Genomic DNA, 15,393 nt, shown 5'->3' on the forward strand with positions numbered 1-15,393 from the left:
TAGTACAGTGCTCTGCACACAGTAAGCACTCAATAAATACGATTGATGATGATGATGATGATGATGACCACACTCCACACTGTCAATGTGGGTCACAATGCCTAATAAGTGTCAGAACCCTAAAGCCATTAAAGAGTCCTAACACACTCTCATCAAATTCAAAATTTGTTCAATGTTTTATTTAACCGTACAGTTAAATTTCACTCCTCAATTTCCTCGAAAAATGATCAACTGAAGCTCTTTATGAAATCTCTTGTCCAGGATCCGACTCCCAGTAGAAATCAACTCTGAAAGAAAATGAATATCATGATTTCAAGAGGGCAAAATTATTTACATTTAGAGCCAAAGTCACTCATTTTTAGATTCTGGATTGCTTTTCCTGAGTGAAAGTTAACAACATCACAAGCACAGGTAGCTAAGAAACATCTGCTACATGTAGAATCAAGTCACAGAGTCAGATTAAACAATCACCTAGTTTAATGGCATGGCTTCAGAGGCCTTTATGGAGGACTGTTGTTTGCAGATATCATCAAGGAATAATTTGACAAGCTACTGGTGTTTCCATAGCCTAGTGGCAATATTGTATCTAGTTTTCTATGGGAGGAATTATTTATCTGTAGCACGATCACTTGCTTGCTTTGGCACACAAATATGAAATTTCTGTAATAGTAATAATAATGGTATTTGTTAAGCCCCTACTAAGTACCAGGCACTGTTCTAAGCAGTAGGGTGGATACAAGCAAATTGGGTTGGACACAGTCCTTATCCCACATGGGGCTCACAATCTTAATCCCCATTTAACAGATGAGGTAACTGAGGCACAGAGAAGTGAAGTGACTTGCCCAAGGTCACACAGCTGACACACGGCAGAGTCAGAATTACAACCCAGAGCCTTTTGACTCCCAAACCAGTGCTCTAATGGTAGTAGTAGCATTCACTGAGCTCACACTTGGTGTACATTGTATTAGGCATTTAGGAAGTACAGAATAACAAACTGGTATGTTCTCTGGCCCGGAAAAACTTACACCCTGATTGAGGAGACCTGGGGGAATTAATGCTTTCCAATCATGCTTTCTCTAATTGATTAATTCATGAGCTCTACAAAGACAAACTATGGAAGGCACAGAGGAAGAAAATTTTACACAATATGTCATAAAAAGGGTTTGTGAACCATTTGGCTGGCAGCATTTGCAATCATAATGAATTAGAAATGAATAAGAAGAGACCTTTAATAGCATCTTGCTCCACTGTTCAAAGGAATTATCTCTTGATGAATCAACTCTCACTTTAAATTCAGTTTGGCAAAAAACCAATTTCCCATCTTCCTCCTAAACTTTCTTTCTTTCTTCCTTCCCCCTCTAGTCTGTAAGCTCGTCGTGGGCAGGGAACATGTCTATCAAATTCATTCATTCATTCAATCATATTTATTGAGCGCTTACTGTGTGAAGAGCACTGTACTAAGCGCTTGGGAAGTACAAGTCGGCAACATATAGAGACGGTCCCTACCCAACAGTTAGGTTACATTCTCTCAAGCTCTTGGTTCAGTGCTCTGCACACAGTAAAGTGCTCAATAAATATCATTGATTGATTGATTGATAGATAAATGTCTACATCACCACCACCTTCTCTAACTTGGAAGCTCTCAACTTTGAGGCCATCTTGGATTTTTCCGTATCATTTATTCTGTCGCTCCTTCCTAGCTGTAATTTACTTTAGGGTTCATCTCCCCAACTCGACTTTAAGCCCTTTAACAGCAAGGATAATGTCTACCCATTCTTTTGAACCTAAACCAAGCACTAATAGAGGGCTCTGCTCAGAGTAACCACTCCATTACTACTGTCAATTGATTGATTGATTGATTTACCTGCCATTTCCAGTCTGTTTCCAAGCCCGGATGGTTCTCTCTCTAGGTAGAGCTTGCAGTCTAGATGGGGAGATAGACACTAGAATAAGTTACTAACAGAAGGAGGGAAAGGAGTATAAAGACATAGACATCAGGGTCCAGGTGGGGGAAAGTGCTGAAGTGGTAGTTGGTAATACAAATAGGGAAAGTCTTCTGAAGGGGATGCGAAGTCAATTTGAGCCAGTACCAGCTGGTGCTCTGATATTAAGGCCACAGACGAAGTGATTTTTCTCCTGAGGGCTACGGCCTCAGCAGTACAGACGACAAGTCGGTGTGGAAATAGGGTTGAGGGTGTGAAATTTCTTTCGTGAACTGCTTCATCAGGAAAATATCTTGTGTATATCTAGAGATGCCTTTAGGTGAAGTTATTTCAGGAACATTCAATTTAGAGTTTCATGGATAGGGTGAAAGTGTTGCAAAAAGCAACCTAAGGCTTTGAGAAGGAAGGACCGGGAGTCAATGAGCGATGGAGACCGAGACACTGAAAACTCTGGCAAATTGTCCTAGCTATTTGAATGATTTCTAAAAGGAAAATACAGGCTATGGTTTTCCTTGTCTAAGTGACCTTGAGGACTTTATCCCCATTACTAATGGGAAGATTTATGGGAAGACTTTAGAGATGCCACCAACTGTGAGCCCTAATGAACAAAACGATATTCGGAACCTTTTCTCTAAATCTGTGACCATTAACGCTCACATAGAAAATATGAGAAAGCTGCTTTTCACAGTCCCTAGGAACTGACAAACACTGTACTAAGCTCTGAACTAGATTCAAGATAATCAGGCCAGACATAGTCCTTATCCCCTATGGGACACTCAGCCTAAGTAGGAGGGAGAACAAGGCATCGAGACCCCATTTTAAATATAAGGAAACTGAGACACAAAAGTGAAGATACAAGATCACTCAGAAGGCTAATGGCAGGATTAGAGCCCACGTCCTCCAACTCCCAGGCCCTCGCTCTTTCCACTAGGATTTAAGTTTAAAATCACTGGTCCCTGCTTCCCCTGCAAGGAGTTTTTGCTTGGAGCTTTTCAGCACTCTGATTTGCCTCAGCTTGAAAAAGTCTGTCATTCGTTCATTCAATCATATTTATTGAGTGTTTACTGTGTGCAGAGCACTGTACTAAGTGCTTGGGAAGTACAAGTTGGCAACATATAGAGACGGTCCCTACCCAACAGTGGGCTCACAGTCTAGAAGGGGGAGGCAGAGAACAAAACAAAACATACTAACAAAATAAAATAAATATAATAAATATGTACAAATAAAATAAATAAATAGAGTAATAAATACATACAAACATATATACCTATATACAGGTACATATATACATATATACAGTTTGGTCTTCTTAGTTTGGTGTTATTGCATGGGTTCTATCTTTAATTAAGAGCATAGTACAGGTCTCCGTGCATAGTAAGTGTTCAATAAATAAGAATGATTCTATTCCTCCAACTGTAGAATTTTAACCGTTCGAGACAGGGGTGAAAATGAGAGGATGCAGTCCAAATACCTGAAACAGTCTCAAGTGGAGAGAGACGAATTAAGAGTATTTCCCTTGGACATATATTCCCAGAGTTTCATATATACCTATAAGTATCCACTCGCGGGCTAGACTGTCCGGCCCAGAACAGGAGAAGATGGGGTGATGAAGTTAATAGAGCTGATAATTGATTACTGAGTTGCAAACAATCAATCATATTTATTTCAGCACTTGATGTGTGCAGAACACTGTACTTAGTGCTTTTGAGAGTACGATATAAAAATATAGCAGACTTGGTAGAAACATTCTCTGCCCACATGGAGCTTACAGTCTAGAGGGGGAGACAGATATTAATGTAATAGAAATAAATTACTGGATATGTATCTAAGTGTTGTGGTTCTGAGGGAAAGGAGAATAAAGGCAACAAATCAGGGTGATGCAGAAGAGAGTGGGAGAAGAGGAAATGAGGACTCTGTAGCTTAGTGGAAAGAGCCCGGACTTGGGAGTCAGAGCTTGTGGGTTCTAATCCAGGCTCTGCCACTTGTCAGCTGTGTGACCTTGGGCAAGTCACTTAACTTCTTTGTACCTCAGTTACCTCATCTGTAAAATGGGGATTAAGATTGTGACCCCCACCTGGGACAACCTGATAACCATATATCTCCCCCAGCACTTAGAACAGTGCTTGGTACATAGTAAGTGCTTAACAAATACCATCATTAATCATTAATTTCTCCTCTTTGGACTTCTTTGTGGGGGAGCGGGGACCGCTGATTTTAAACGTAAATCGTAATGGAAAGATCTAGGGCCTGGGAGTCCGAGGATGTGGGTTCTAATCCTAGCTCAATCCTAGCTTTGCCATTTGCCTGCTGAGTGATCTTGGACAAGTCACTTCGCGTGTCTGTGTCTCTGTTTCCTCATATTTTAAATGGGGATTTGATACTTGTTCCCCCTCCTACTTAGGCTGAGAGTCCCATAGGGGCTAAGGACTTTGTCTGCCCTGATTATCTTGAATCTAATTCAGAGTTTAGTACAGTGCTTGTCAGCTCCTTGAGGGTAGGGATTGTGGGCTGTGTTCACTAACCCTCTAGCATTCCTCCAAGAACTTCGTTCAGTGTTCTGAACGAAGTAAGCACTTCATGGAAACTACTGATTGATAGGTTCCTTGACATGCTGAAAAATATAAGCTGAACATTCCATTTAAGAATAATATTTAGCAAGAGTTACCATGGCACAAACATTGAACGAAGGGTTTGGGACTGGACAATAAAAATGCAGGACGTGATGCCTGGCCTTGATATGCTCACAATCGAATAAGAGAGAAGAGATTCATAAATCGCATAAGGACAGTCAGGGTGGGGATAAGCATTTAGACACATGCTTAGCAGCAGGAGAGAACAAAATACGCGAGAAATACATTGAATGCTTCAATCTATATTGCCTTGAGTTCTCTTAGGAGATTATATGTAGAAAAGAGGGTGGAAAGGGATTGATAGATACTTCACACCCAGGGCTTATTGTGAAAAATCTCAGTCTTAGGGGCATTTTAGGATAATGTTGGAGGTCTTTCTTAACTAACCGTTTACCTTCATGCAATTCTCCCCAACCCCAACCCCACAGTACTTATGTACCTATCTTTAAATTATATATTATAACTTCCTTATTTGTTCATATTAATGTCTATCTCCCCCTCTAGACTGTAAGCTCATTATGGGCAGGAAGTGTGTCGGCTAATTCTCTTCTACTTTACTTTCTCAAGCACATAGTACAGTGCCCTGCAAATAGTAAGTGCTCAATAAACACGATTGCTTGACTGATGCAAGAGAATACCTTGTTAACTGGATCAGCTAAAGTGCTGGCTCGGGAAATTTTCATTTCATGCTGTTCTGGGCATTTGGCTTTGGCTGTTATCTTGTCATCTTTTAACCAGCTTGATTCAGCAGATCCTGAATACATCCTGTTGACAAATGGGAACAATTTTATCATCAGAATATATTATGTCCACAAGGGCAATCCTGAAACAGAGATCCATGACTCTTGTGTGGCTCTTTCAAGTTGTAACATAAAGTGAAATGGTGGTTATATTTCCCACTGAACTTTATTATTGCCATCATCATCATCAACAACACTATTATTACTATCATTATCATTATTATTATTATCCTCAGTGGGTTGAAGCATCCATTTGACACAGGGATCTTCCATTGGCAAAAGTATCCCGGGTGAGCATTTAAAAGACTAGCTTATTGTGCCACTCTAAAGTTCGGTCGTTCATCTAGTTTGTGCAAGATAAATCAAAATTAAGAAAGAAAAATACTTAAGGAGAAATAAAAAATGCCAGGCAAATAAATGAACAAAAACCTTGAGAGGCAAACTGCATCCATACTCTCTACCTTAAACACCAAAGTCAAGCTTCACCAGAATTTTTTTTATCCTATACTTGCTTTGCCCTAGAAATTTCATTAAAGTCGATGGGTTTTCAAGGAAGACGACGTGGTTGATGTGAGACGCAGGAGACTTGATGTTTAACAGTAGTTATAGTAATAATAATGATATTTGTTACTATGGGCCATGCTAGGATGGATACAAATTGGGTTGGACGCAGACCCTGTCCCACGTGGGGCTCAAAGCCTTAATCCCCATTTTACAGATGAGGTAACTGAGGTATAGAGAAGTGAAGGGATTCGTCCAAGGTCACACAGCAAACAAGTAGCAGGGCCAGGATTAGTGCCCAGGTCCTTCTGATTCCCAGGCACGAGCTCTCTCCATGCTGCCTCAGTCTCCCAAGTGCCTAGAGAAGCAGCATGGCTCAATGGAAAGAGCACAGGCTTTGGCGTTAGAGAGCATGGGTTCAAATCCCCACTCCACCACTCGTCAGCTGTGTGACTTTGGGCAAGTCACTTAACTTCTCTGGGCCTCAGTAACCTCATCTGGAAAATGGGGATTAAGACTGTGAGCCCCCTGTGGGACAACCTGATCACCTTGTAGCCTCCCCAGTGCCTAGAACAGTGCTTTGCACATAGTAAGTGCTTAATAAATGCCATCATTATTATTAGTAGTAGTAGTAGAGTGTTCTGCATACAGTAAGGGCTCAATAAATGCTATTAACTGATCATTTGATTGATTAATCAATCAGAAGCAGCACGGCTTAGTGGATAGAGCCCGGGCTTGGGAGTCTCAGGTTGTGGGTTCTAATGTCAGCTCCGCGGTTGTGTGATTTTGGGCAAGTCGCTTAACTTCTGTGCGCCTCAGTTACCTAATCTGTAAAATGGGGATTAAGACGGTGAGCCCCACATGGGACAACCCGATTACCTTGTATCTACCCCTGCACTTAGAACAGTGCTTGGCACATAGTAAGCACTTAACAAATGCCATCATTATCACCATCATTATTATTATTGTCATTATTATTATTATTGTGCCATAGATGGCTGGTGGGTTTGTACAATTTAGGGTGCTGGCAATTAATTGGGCAAAACGATTTGGAGGAGGTGGGATTTTAGGGAGGCTGTGAATGGCAACCGACCCCTCCGTTCACTGGCCCAGGAAGTTCTTGATTGAGTGGATGATATTTGGAGGAGAGTACACAGTCAGCAGAGAAAGGCAAAAGAGCAGCTGTGCTTATATTGCCAAGAGATGGTTTCTGTCTCAGCCTCACAGTCTGATTTTGGGGGGAAAAAAACAAAAGACAACAACAAATTGTTGCCTGAAAAGTTTAAAATGAGTTGGCTATGCGTGGAGAATGGGGGAAACAGACAACAACAGAAACTAAATGGCATTCTGTTGAAACCAAGAAAGAGAAGCCAGAAAATGTTGATTTCACTGACTAATCTCTCATATCCCCACTTTATTTTCCTTCCTTACTGCATCACCTATGCATTTGAGACTGTAATTCCTAAGCTTTTATGCACTCACTCCTCCTCTGCCCCACAGTACAATTTTTTGAGGGGTGGAAAAATGGGGTTGTTAAGTGCTGGGGTAGATACAAGTTACTCAGTTGGACACAGTCCCTGTCCCACATGCGGCTCACAGTCTTAATCCCCAATTTACAGATACGGTAACTGAGGCACAGAGAAGTGAAGTGACACGGCGGGCAAGTGGTGGAGTCAGGATTAGAACCCAGGTCCTTCTGACGTTCACGGCTGTGTTCTATCCACAGTGCTTTGCACATAGTAAGTGCTTAATAAATGCTATTATTATTATTATTATTATTCCCCTGTGCTCAAGCGCTTCGTGCATGTCCTTCTATTTGTAATTGATTTTAATGTCTTTCTTCTCATTAGATTCTTTGGTCTTTGAGGGCAGGGATATGTCTACTTCCTCTGTTTAATGCAGCGCTCTAAACCCAGTATATGCTCAATAAATACTGGTGATTGATTGATTGATTAATGTTATAGATACATTACTACTGCAGTCATGGAAACTCCGCTTGGGTTAGCAGACGTATAAAATGGTTTTTGAGCTTTGAAGGACCATGTAGCTTAACCAAATTAAATTTTCAATTTCCTGTGCAACCAATACTCCAGTAAACACCCAACCGCCTGTCTTCCATTCAACCATGATATGATGTATTTCACAAAAATAAAATTAATCCATCTTAAAAAAAATAAAAGATTAATTTCATACAATTATGGCTGATTCTTTCCTGGAAATTGCAATTTCTGAAGATTTCTGTCATATTATTAATATGAAGGACTTTTACCAGTAAAATAATGAGCTTGTTATAGAAATGTACACTTTTAAAGGAACATTTTAAGTGTTTTAGATTTACAGTCAATATTGGAAGATAAAATCATCTTTTAAAATTTTGGCAGAAGAATGTATTCAGGTTTTTATGAAAAAGACACGACTTCCAGTTCTTATTGCTGCAAGTGGTTTTTTTCTTGTATTAATTTGACAACGAATATGATAAAATATAAAATTCATGTCCCAAAATGTAACAGTGGTACAGCATGGCCTAGTGGAAAGAGCACGAGTCTGGGAATCAGAGGACCTGGGTTCTAATTCTGACTCTGCCACATATCTTCTGTGAGAACTTTGGGCAAGTCATTTCATTTCTCTGGGCTTCAGTTCCCTCATCTGCAAAGATGGGGATTCAATTCCTGTTCTCTCTCTTATTCAGACTGTGATTTCCCACATTGAACCTGTTTATCTTATATCTACCCCATTGCTTAAAACAGTTTTGGGCACATAGTAAGCAGTTAAATACCGCGGTTATTTTTATGAGTATTATTGCATCGGTTACATCCTGACATTGTGCTGAATGCAGGAGATGATACACGATTATCTGACTGTACACAATCTCTGTCCCATGTTTTATCAGGAGAAGCAGTGTGGCTCAGTGGAAAGAGCATGGATTTTGGAGTCAGAAGTCATGAGTTCTAATCCCGGCTCCGCCAAGTGTCAGCTATGTGACTTTGGCAAGTCACTTCACTTCTCTGTGCCTCAGTTACCTCATCTGTAAAATGGAGATTAAGACTGTGAGCTCCCCATGGGACAACCTGATCACCTTATAACCTCCCCTGCACTTAGAACAGTGCTTTGCACATAGTAAGCACTTAATAAATGTCATTATTATTATTATAATTCCATTTACAGATGAGGAAATCGAAGCCCAGAGAGAGAAAGTGCCTTACCCAAGGCCAAACAGCAGGTCAGTGGTGTGGCTGGGAGTCAACCAGGCCTTGCTTCCTCCACAAACTAGTGGTACAGGAATATTGAAATTTGGGGAGGTGCATAATAAGGAAAAGAAGGCTTGGAAACAAAAAGCAGCATTTCATCAGGGTGCCTTGTCAAAGTGCTGAAAATTTATTCTTTATATGACATTTTCAACTACTCAACACGTTGCTGCTGGAAGCGGGTCAAACCTGCAAATCAGTTCAATACAGGTGTCCCACTGTTCTAGTGTTGGAATTAGCCAAATACAGGTATGATTTATGGTGTCGAAGGAGCAGCTGAAAGAATTTAACTTGTGGTGACTGATCACGATTACGTGCTGCTTGACAGGTGGAATAATGTACGTAGTCCTTATAAGAAAAATGGAAAACCACAGGGAGCTGAGCTGCTCATAATTCAGAGATGGGATTTTGGTATACATTTCATATATTGTGTTTCATATACAGTGAAACTCTTTACTAGGCATTGGGGTAGATACAAGATTACCAACCCCCCCACCCCAATGGGGCTCACCCCAAAGTGGCTCACAGTCTACGTAGGACGGAGAACAGATATTGAATCCCCATTTTACAGTTGAGGGAACTGAGGCACAGAGAAGCTAAGTGACCTGCCCAGTTTCACCCAGCAGGTCCATGGCAGAGCTGGGAATTAGAACCCAAGACCTCTGCCTCTCAATCCCATGCTCTTTCCACTAGGTCAGGCTGCTGTGTAATCCATATAAGACTAGCAAGAGGGATAAAATAACTTCTCTTTCTCCTCCCTTTTTCTATTTGTCTCTGTGACCTCTTGCAATTTTTTTAGCCAAATTCTGTAGTTTAATCCAAGAGAGGATCTCCTTCCTAATCAGTTAGGTCGACAGAGAGGCTCTTCTCTGTGGACTATGTATATTGTGAAGTGAAGATGGAACATTCTTGTTTGTGTGGAAATTCAGTTTGTATCAGAAAAAGCATGTAGAGCAAAGTTATTTCCCAATCTCCAAATAGAAGTTTCCTTCTTAGGCCACCCTAATGCATTCCAAGGGATAAGGGGAATTGGGAAGAGCTGAGAAGGGAAGATAGGCAAGTACTGTCAAATGCTAGTTTGTGAGAAAATAAGTTGATGCCAGTAATTTGGGGTGATACATGATTCTAAAGAGACAATTTCCTAGAAACATTTGGTCGATTTGTGAAGTGAGAGTTAGTTACTTCACCGTTGGCAGATGCAACTATGCAAAGAATTCCCACATCTTTCCAAAGCTTCACTTTTGCCTCCCATCAACCTTAAATCAGGGCTGCTAAGAGCACAGGATTGATGGCCAAAAGAAGCCAAATGGACAGGGGGAGAAAAAGAGCAGGGATGGGGGATAGAGGAGACTTGCCAGGGGAGGAAGAAGGGTGTAGGGTGATGGGAAAAGAAGGAAAGGGAGAGAAAAAGAAAGAAAAAAAGAAAGATGGAGGGGATGAAAGGAAGGGGATGAGAGGAGAGAAAGATGAAAAAGGACGGGGATCTGAGGGGGAGGAGCAGAGGGAAGAGGAGAAGTTGGGGAGAGAAAGTGGGGGTATTTTGAGTAGGATTTATTAAGCATCTTATGCTGTCGAGTCATCTCTGACCCATGGCAACTCCATGGACACGTCTCTCCCAGAACTTCCCACCTCCAACTTGCAATCGTTTGGTAGTGAATCCATAGAGCAGAGGGAAGAGGAGAAGTTGGGGAGAGAAAGTGGGGGTATTTTGAGTAGGATTTATTAAGCGTCTTATGCTGTCGAGTCATCTCTGACCCATGGCTACTCCATGGACACGTCTCTCCCAGAACTTCCCACCTCCAACTTGCAATCGTTTGGTAGTGAATCCACAGTTTTCTTGGTCAAAGTAGGGAAGTGGTTTACCATTGCTTCCTTCCGGTCAGTAAACCTGAGTCACCGCCCTCGGCTCTCTCCCATTCCGCTGCTGCCCAGCACAGGGGAATTTTGACTTGTAGCAGATTGCCTTCCACTCGCTAGCCACTGGCCAAGCTAGGAATGGAATGGACAGGCCTCTGCTTGACTCTCCCTCCCGTAGCCAAGACTGGTAGAGGACTGGAAACTCTCCAGGTGCCATCCTGAGAGGGGTTATTAAGTGTACAGATGTCAATACGTGTATTAGCTTCCACATCCTAATCAGAAAAAATGCACCTTTTGAAAACAGACAAGAGAAATATCTATGCTAAATGGACATACTCCAAAGAGAGTTTTTCATGGGCTTTAATTACTCTTTTGAGCTACAGAAAATACTCCAGAAGTTGAGAAAAAGGACGTTTGATTTAAACTCAACTGCACCTAGTTCTCTTCAGATGAGAGTGCTATAAAATGCAATAGTGCTACTGTGAAGGATCTCTAAAAGAGTAGCCTTATCAGAGAATGACTGCAGGCACAGTCGATGATTAAGATACAATAAGGGAACCTACTTTTTTCTAAAAAGATGTGTTTTCAAAACCTATGCCGGTATTAAATTGGGTTATGTTTTCTTATGTTTTCTTTGTTTCTTTGGGTCTCCTTGGAAGAATTGTAATTATAATTCTAAATGTCATCAAAATAAGATTCTGTTTTTCGCTGGAGATCAGAGCACGGAGGCAGAAAATAGTATCTGGGTCTCTTGCTTATGTCCCTTTCTCCTGAAAGGACACTGCTACTCCCTCTAATGAATACTCCTCTTAGAAAAAAATAACTTCCACAATTTCTTCTGGGAAAATTTTCCACAAACTTATCATTTTGGGTGTCAGGCAGTGTTACCAGATATGGGCTTCAACTTATATTTTACTTGCCTTCATCCATCAATTTCCTATTTAGACTCGTTCTTCTACCTGATATTATGAGTTGCTTAGTAGACTGTGCTTAAATGATGAATTCTATCTACCTTTTTATCTTTTTTTGCAACTATACCAAAATTATCCTCCAATCAGTTTCTTCAAATTGATTTTCCCTGTGCCTCTGGATTTCCTTCTGATGGATGACTCATTTCAAACTTTCACTCGAGTCCAATCAACTGGCGGTTAATAATTATGGTATCTGTTAAGCTCCAAGCAGGTGAGCTGCGCAGGTAGGTAATCGTATTTATTGAGCGCTTACCGTGTGCAGAGCACTGTACTAAGCGCTTGGGAGAGTACAATACAACAATAAACAGACTCTGGGGTAGATATAAGTTCAGCGTGGCTCAGTGGAAAGAGCACGGACTTTGGAGTCAGAGGTCATGGGTTCAAATCCCGGCTCCGCCAATTGTCAGCTGTGTGACTGCGCAAGTCACTTCACTTTTCTGGGTCTCAGTTCCCTCATCTGTAAAATGGGGATTAAGAATGTTAGCCCCACGTGGGACAACCTGATCACCTTGTATCCCCCCAGTGCTTAGAACAGTGCTTTGCACATAGTAAGTGCTTAACAAATACCATTATTATTATTATTATTATTATTATTATTATTATTATTATTATTATCATATTGTTTCTCTCCAGGAAGATAGCCTAACTGAATCAAGCCAAGTATCTAAGTTCATTGTGAGCAGGGAATGTGTCTATCATCTCTATAATGTCAGATGATGACCGAAAAGAAGTTGTGAACATTCAGACTTGGATCAACAAGCCAGACGTCAAGCATCATTTCCCTTGCAATGAAGTGAAAGAAAATGGGCACATGTTTTTGAGGTACAGTTCATTGCCTCCCCTCGTTCTGAAACGAAACGTAGATTTGCCAAAGTGACTGTCGTACAGCTTACCTGGTTTTCTGGGAGTTCTGTATTCATTCAGTCGTCTTTATGTAGCACTTACTGAGTGCAGAGTACTGTACTAAATGCTTGGGAGAGTACAATACAACAATAAGCAGACACATTCCGTGCCCACAACAAGCTTACAGTCTACAGCTGTGGAGACAGATATTAATATAAATAAATTACAGATATATACATCAGTGCTATGGGGCGGGGAGGGGGAAAGAACAAAGGAAGCAAGTCAGGGAAGGCCTCCTGAAGGAGATATGCCTTCAGTTAGGCACTGAAGCTGTGGAGAGTCATTGTCTCTTGGATTTGAGGAGGGAGGGCATTCCAGCCCAGAGACAGGACGTGGGCGAGGGACTGGGGAAGCAGCATGGCTTAGCGGAAAGAGCCCGGGTTTGGGAGTCAGAGACTGTGGGTTCTAATCCCAGCTCCGCCACTTGTCAGCTGTGTGCCTTTGGGTAAATCACTTCACTTCTCTGGGCCTCAGTCACCTCATCTGTCAAATGGGGATTAAGACTATGAGCCTTACTTGGGGCAATCTTATTGCCTTGTATCTATCCCAGCTCTTAGAACAGTGCTCAGCACATAGTAAGTGCTTAACAAGTACCATAATAATTATTATTGTTGTTATTTTTGGCAGTGAGATAGACGAGATGGGGGCACAATGAGAAGGTTAACAGAGGAGCAAAGTAAATGCAGTGTCTGCACATAGTAAGTGATCGATAAATAGGATTGATTGATTGAATTATTCATTGTATATGAGGTTCTGATCCCTCCACTTTCCTACAGTATGACCTTGGGCAAGCCACCTGACTTTTCTGTCCCTCAGTTTACTCATCTATAAATTGGGGATTAAATACTTGTTCTCCCTCCTCCTTATACTGTGAGCCCCCTGTGGGATAGGGACAGTGTCTGAGCTCCAGATTATCTTGTTTTTACCCCACTACGTAGTCCAATTCTTGGCCAATTCTTTTTACATTTCCTGTGACTTTGGAATTGCCAAGCATTGTTACTAAGATTCACCACTGAATAAAATCCTTTAAAACCTAGCAGATAAACTTTGACTTTCAGTCCAGTTTCCTAGTTTCCTTTGCTACCAGTCCACTTGGTAATGGGAAGAAACAAAAGCAACAGCAGAATCCATATCCAGGCATTCAGTATGGAGATCACCTTTTTCTCTAAGAAGATTTTTAGCATTTTCTCTCTGAGCAAGGGAATATTACCAAAAAATTAATTGAAAAGAGCTCAAAGCTTTCAGTATCACTGAATCACCCATCCAGGGTTCGTTGATTGAGTTAAAGGTGTACTAATGTGCATTCAGATTTCCATTATTTCGAATACGATGAAGGCAGTAAAATTTTAAATAGGTTGTTCAGAATAGCTCTGCAGATAAATGAGTTCATGATCCCTAGAATATACTGGCTGCAGAGAAACTCAGAGGCTTCATTAACGACCTTTCCATGAGGAAAAGGAAACCGTTACCCTTCCAAGTTTCCATTTGGGGTTACCAGACACTTACCCACTGCAAATCACATTCCAGGTCAATACGACCACTCCGCTGGCCAGAACAATGCCGAAAATGATGGCTATTACAGATGCTCTGGGGAGTCTTCCAGAATCTGAAATGGGAGCCAGAAACAAAATCCATATTTAGAGCGAATGTCCCTGATCCTCTCTGTTTCTGAGGGAGATAAAAATAAGTTTCTGTAACACAGCTGCTATTTAAGGAGTCCTTACCAGATCATGACTTCTGGTTTAGCTTTGTTACCTAAAGTTTCTCTTAGCTTATCTCTGCAATCCTGAAGTAATGGACGCATTTGGCCAGAAGTCAACAAACAAATGAAGTCTATCAGATGGCAGTGGCTAGTGCCCTGGGATAAAAATGAGTAGATTTTTCATATGGAAAGGCACAAAAGGTTCTGCCACTTGTCTGCTGTGTGACTCTGGGTGAGTCATTGAGTTTCTCTGGCCTGTTTCCTCATCTGTAAAATTGGGATTAAGACTGGGAGCCCTAGGTGGGACAAGAACTGTGTCGAACCTCTTTAACTTCTATCTATCCTAGTGTTTAGTACAGTGTTTGGCAGATAGTAAGTACTTCGCAAGCAGTGTGGCTTCGTGGAAAGAACCCGAACCAACTTTTTTTCATTTCCCACTCCCTTCTGCGTCAACCTGACTTGCTGTCTTTGCTCTTCCCCCCTCCTAGCCCCACAGCACTTAAGGACATAGCTCTAATCTTCTAGACTCTAAGCCCACTGTTGGGTAGGGACCCTCTCTATATGTTGCCAACTTGTACTTCCCAAGCACTTAGTACAGTGCTCTGCACACAGTAAGCGCTCAATAAATACGATTGAGTGAATGAATGAATTTATTTGTATTCATGTCTGTCTTCCCCTATCTAGACTGCAAACTCGTGATGGGCAGGGATTGTATCTGTTCATTGTTGTGTCGTACTCTCCCAAGCACTTAGTACAATGCAAACAGCATGGCATATTAGATAGAGCCTGGACTTGGGAGTCAGAATATACATATATATGTATATATGTTTATACATATTTATTACTCTATTTATTTATTTATTTATTTTACTTGTACATATCTATTCTATTTATTTCATTT

The 15,393-nt window shown here is 41.2% G+C and overlaps 1 protein-coding gene and 1 non-coding gene across 2 annotated transcripts in view; both read right to left on the bottom strand.

The window, feature by feature from the left end:
* Positions 1-1,864: 1,864 nt before the first annotated feature.
* Positions 1,865-15,393, bottom strand: part of TPO (thyroid peroxidase) — a 93,056-nt gene continuing 79,527 nt past the window's right edge. The window contains exons 17-19 of the mRNA XM_038771652.1: positions 14,297-14,396; positions 5,212-5,338; positions 1,865-1,924 (exon numbers count right to left, since the gene is read on the bottom strand). Coding sequence (XP_038627580.1) covers positions 1,907-1,924; positions 5,212-5,338; positions 14,297-14,396 — 245 coding nt within the window. The 3' untranslated portion in view covers positions 1,865-1,906. The remainder of the gene's footprint in view (positions 1,925-5,211; positions 5,339-14,296; positions 14,397-15,393) is intronic.
* LOC119920245 lies at positions 11,007-11,144 on the bottom strand. The gene has a single exon (XR_005448003.1). It is a non-coding gene; the product is annotated as a small nucleolar RNA SNORA7 (small nucleolar RNA).

The sequence above is a fragment of the Tachyglossus aculeatus genome, chromosome X1 (assembly GCF_015852505.1).
Source record: "Tachyglossus aculeatus isolate mTacAcu1 chromosome X1, mTacAcu1.pri, whole genome shotgun sequence".
NCBI lineage: Eukaryota > Metazoa > Chordata > Mammalia > Monotremata > Tachyglossidae > Tachyglossus > Tachyglossus aculeatus.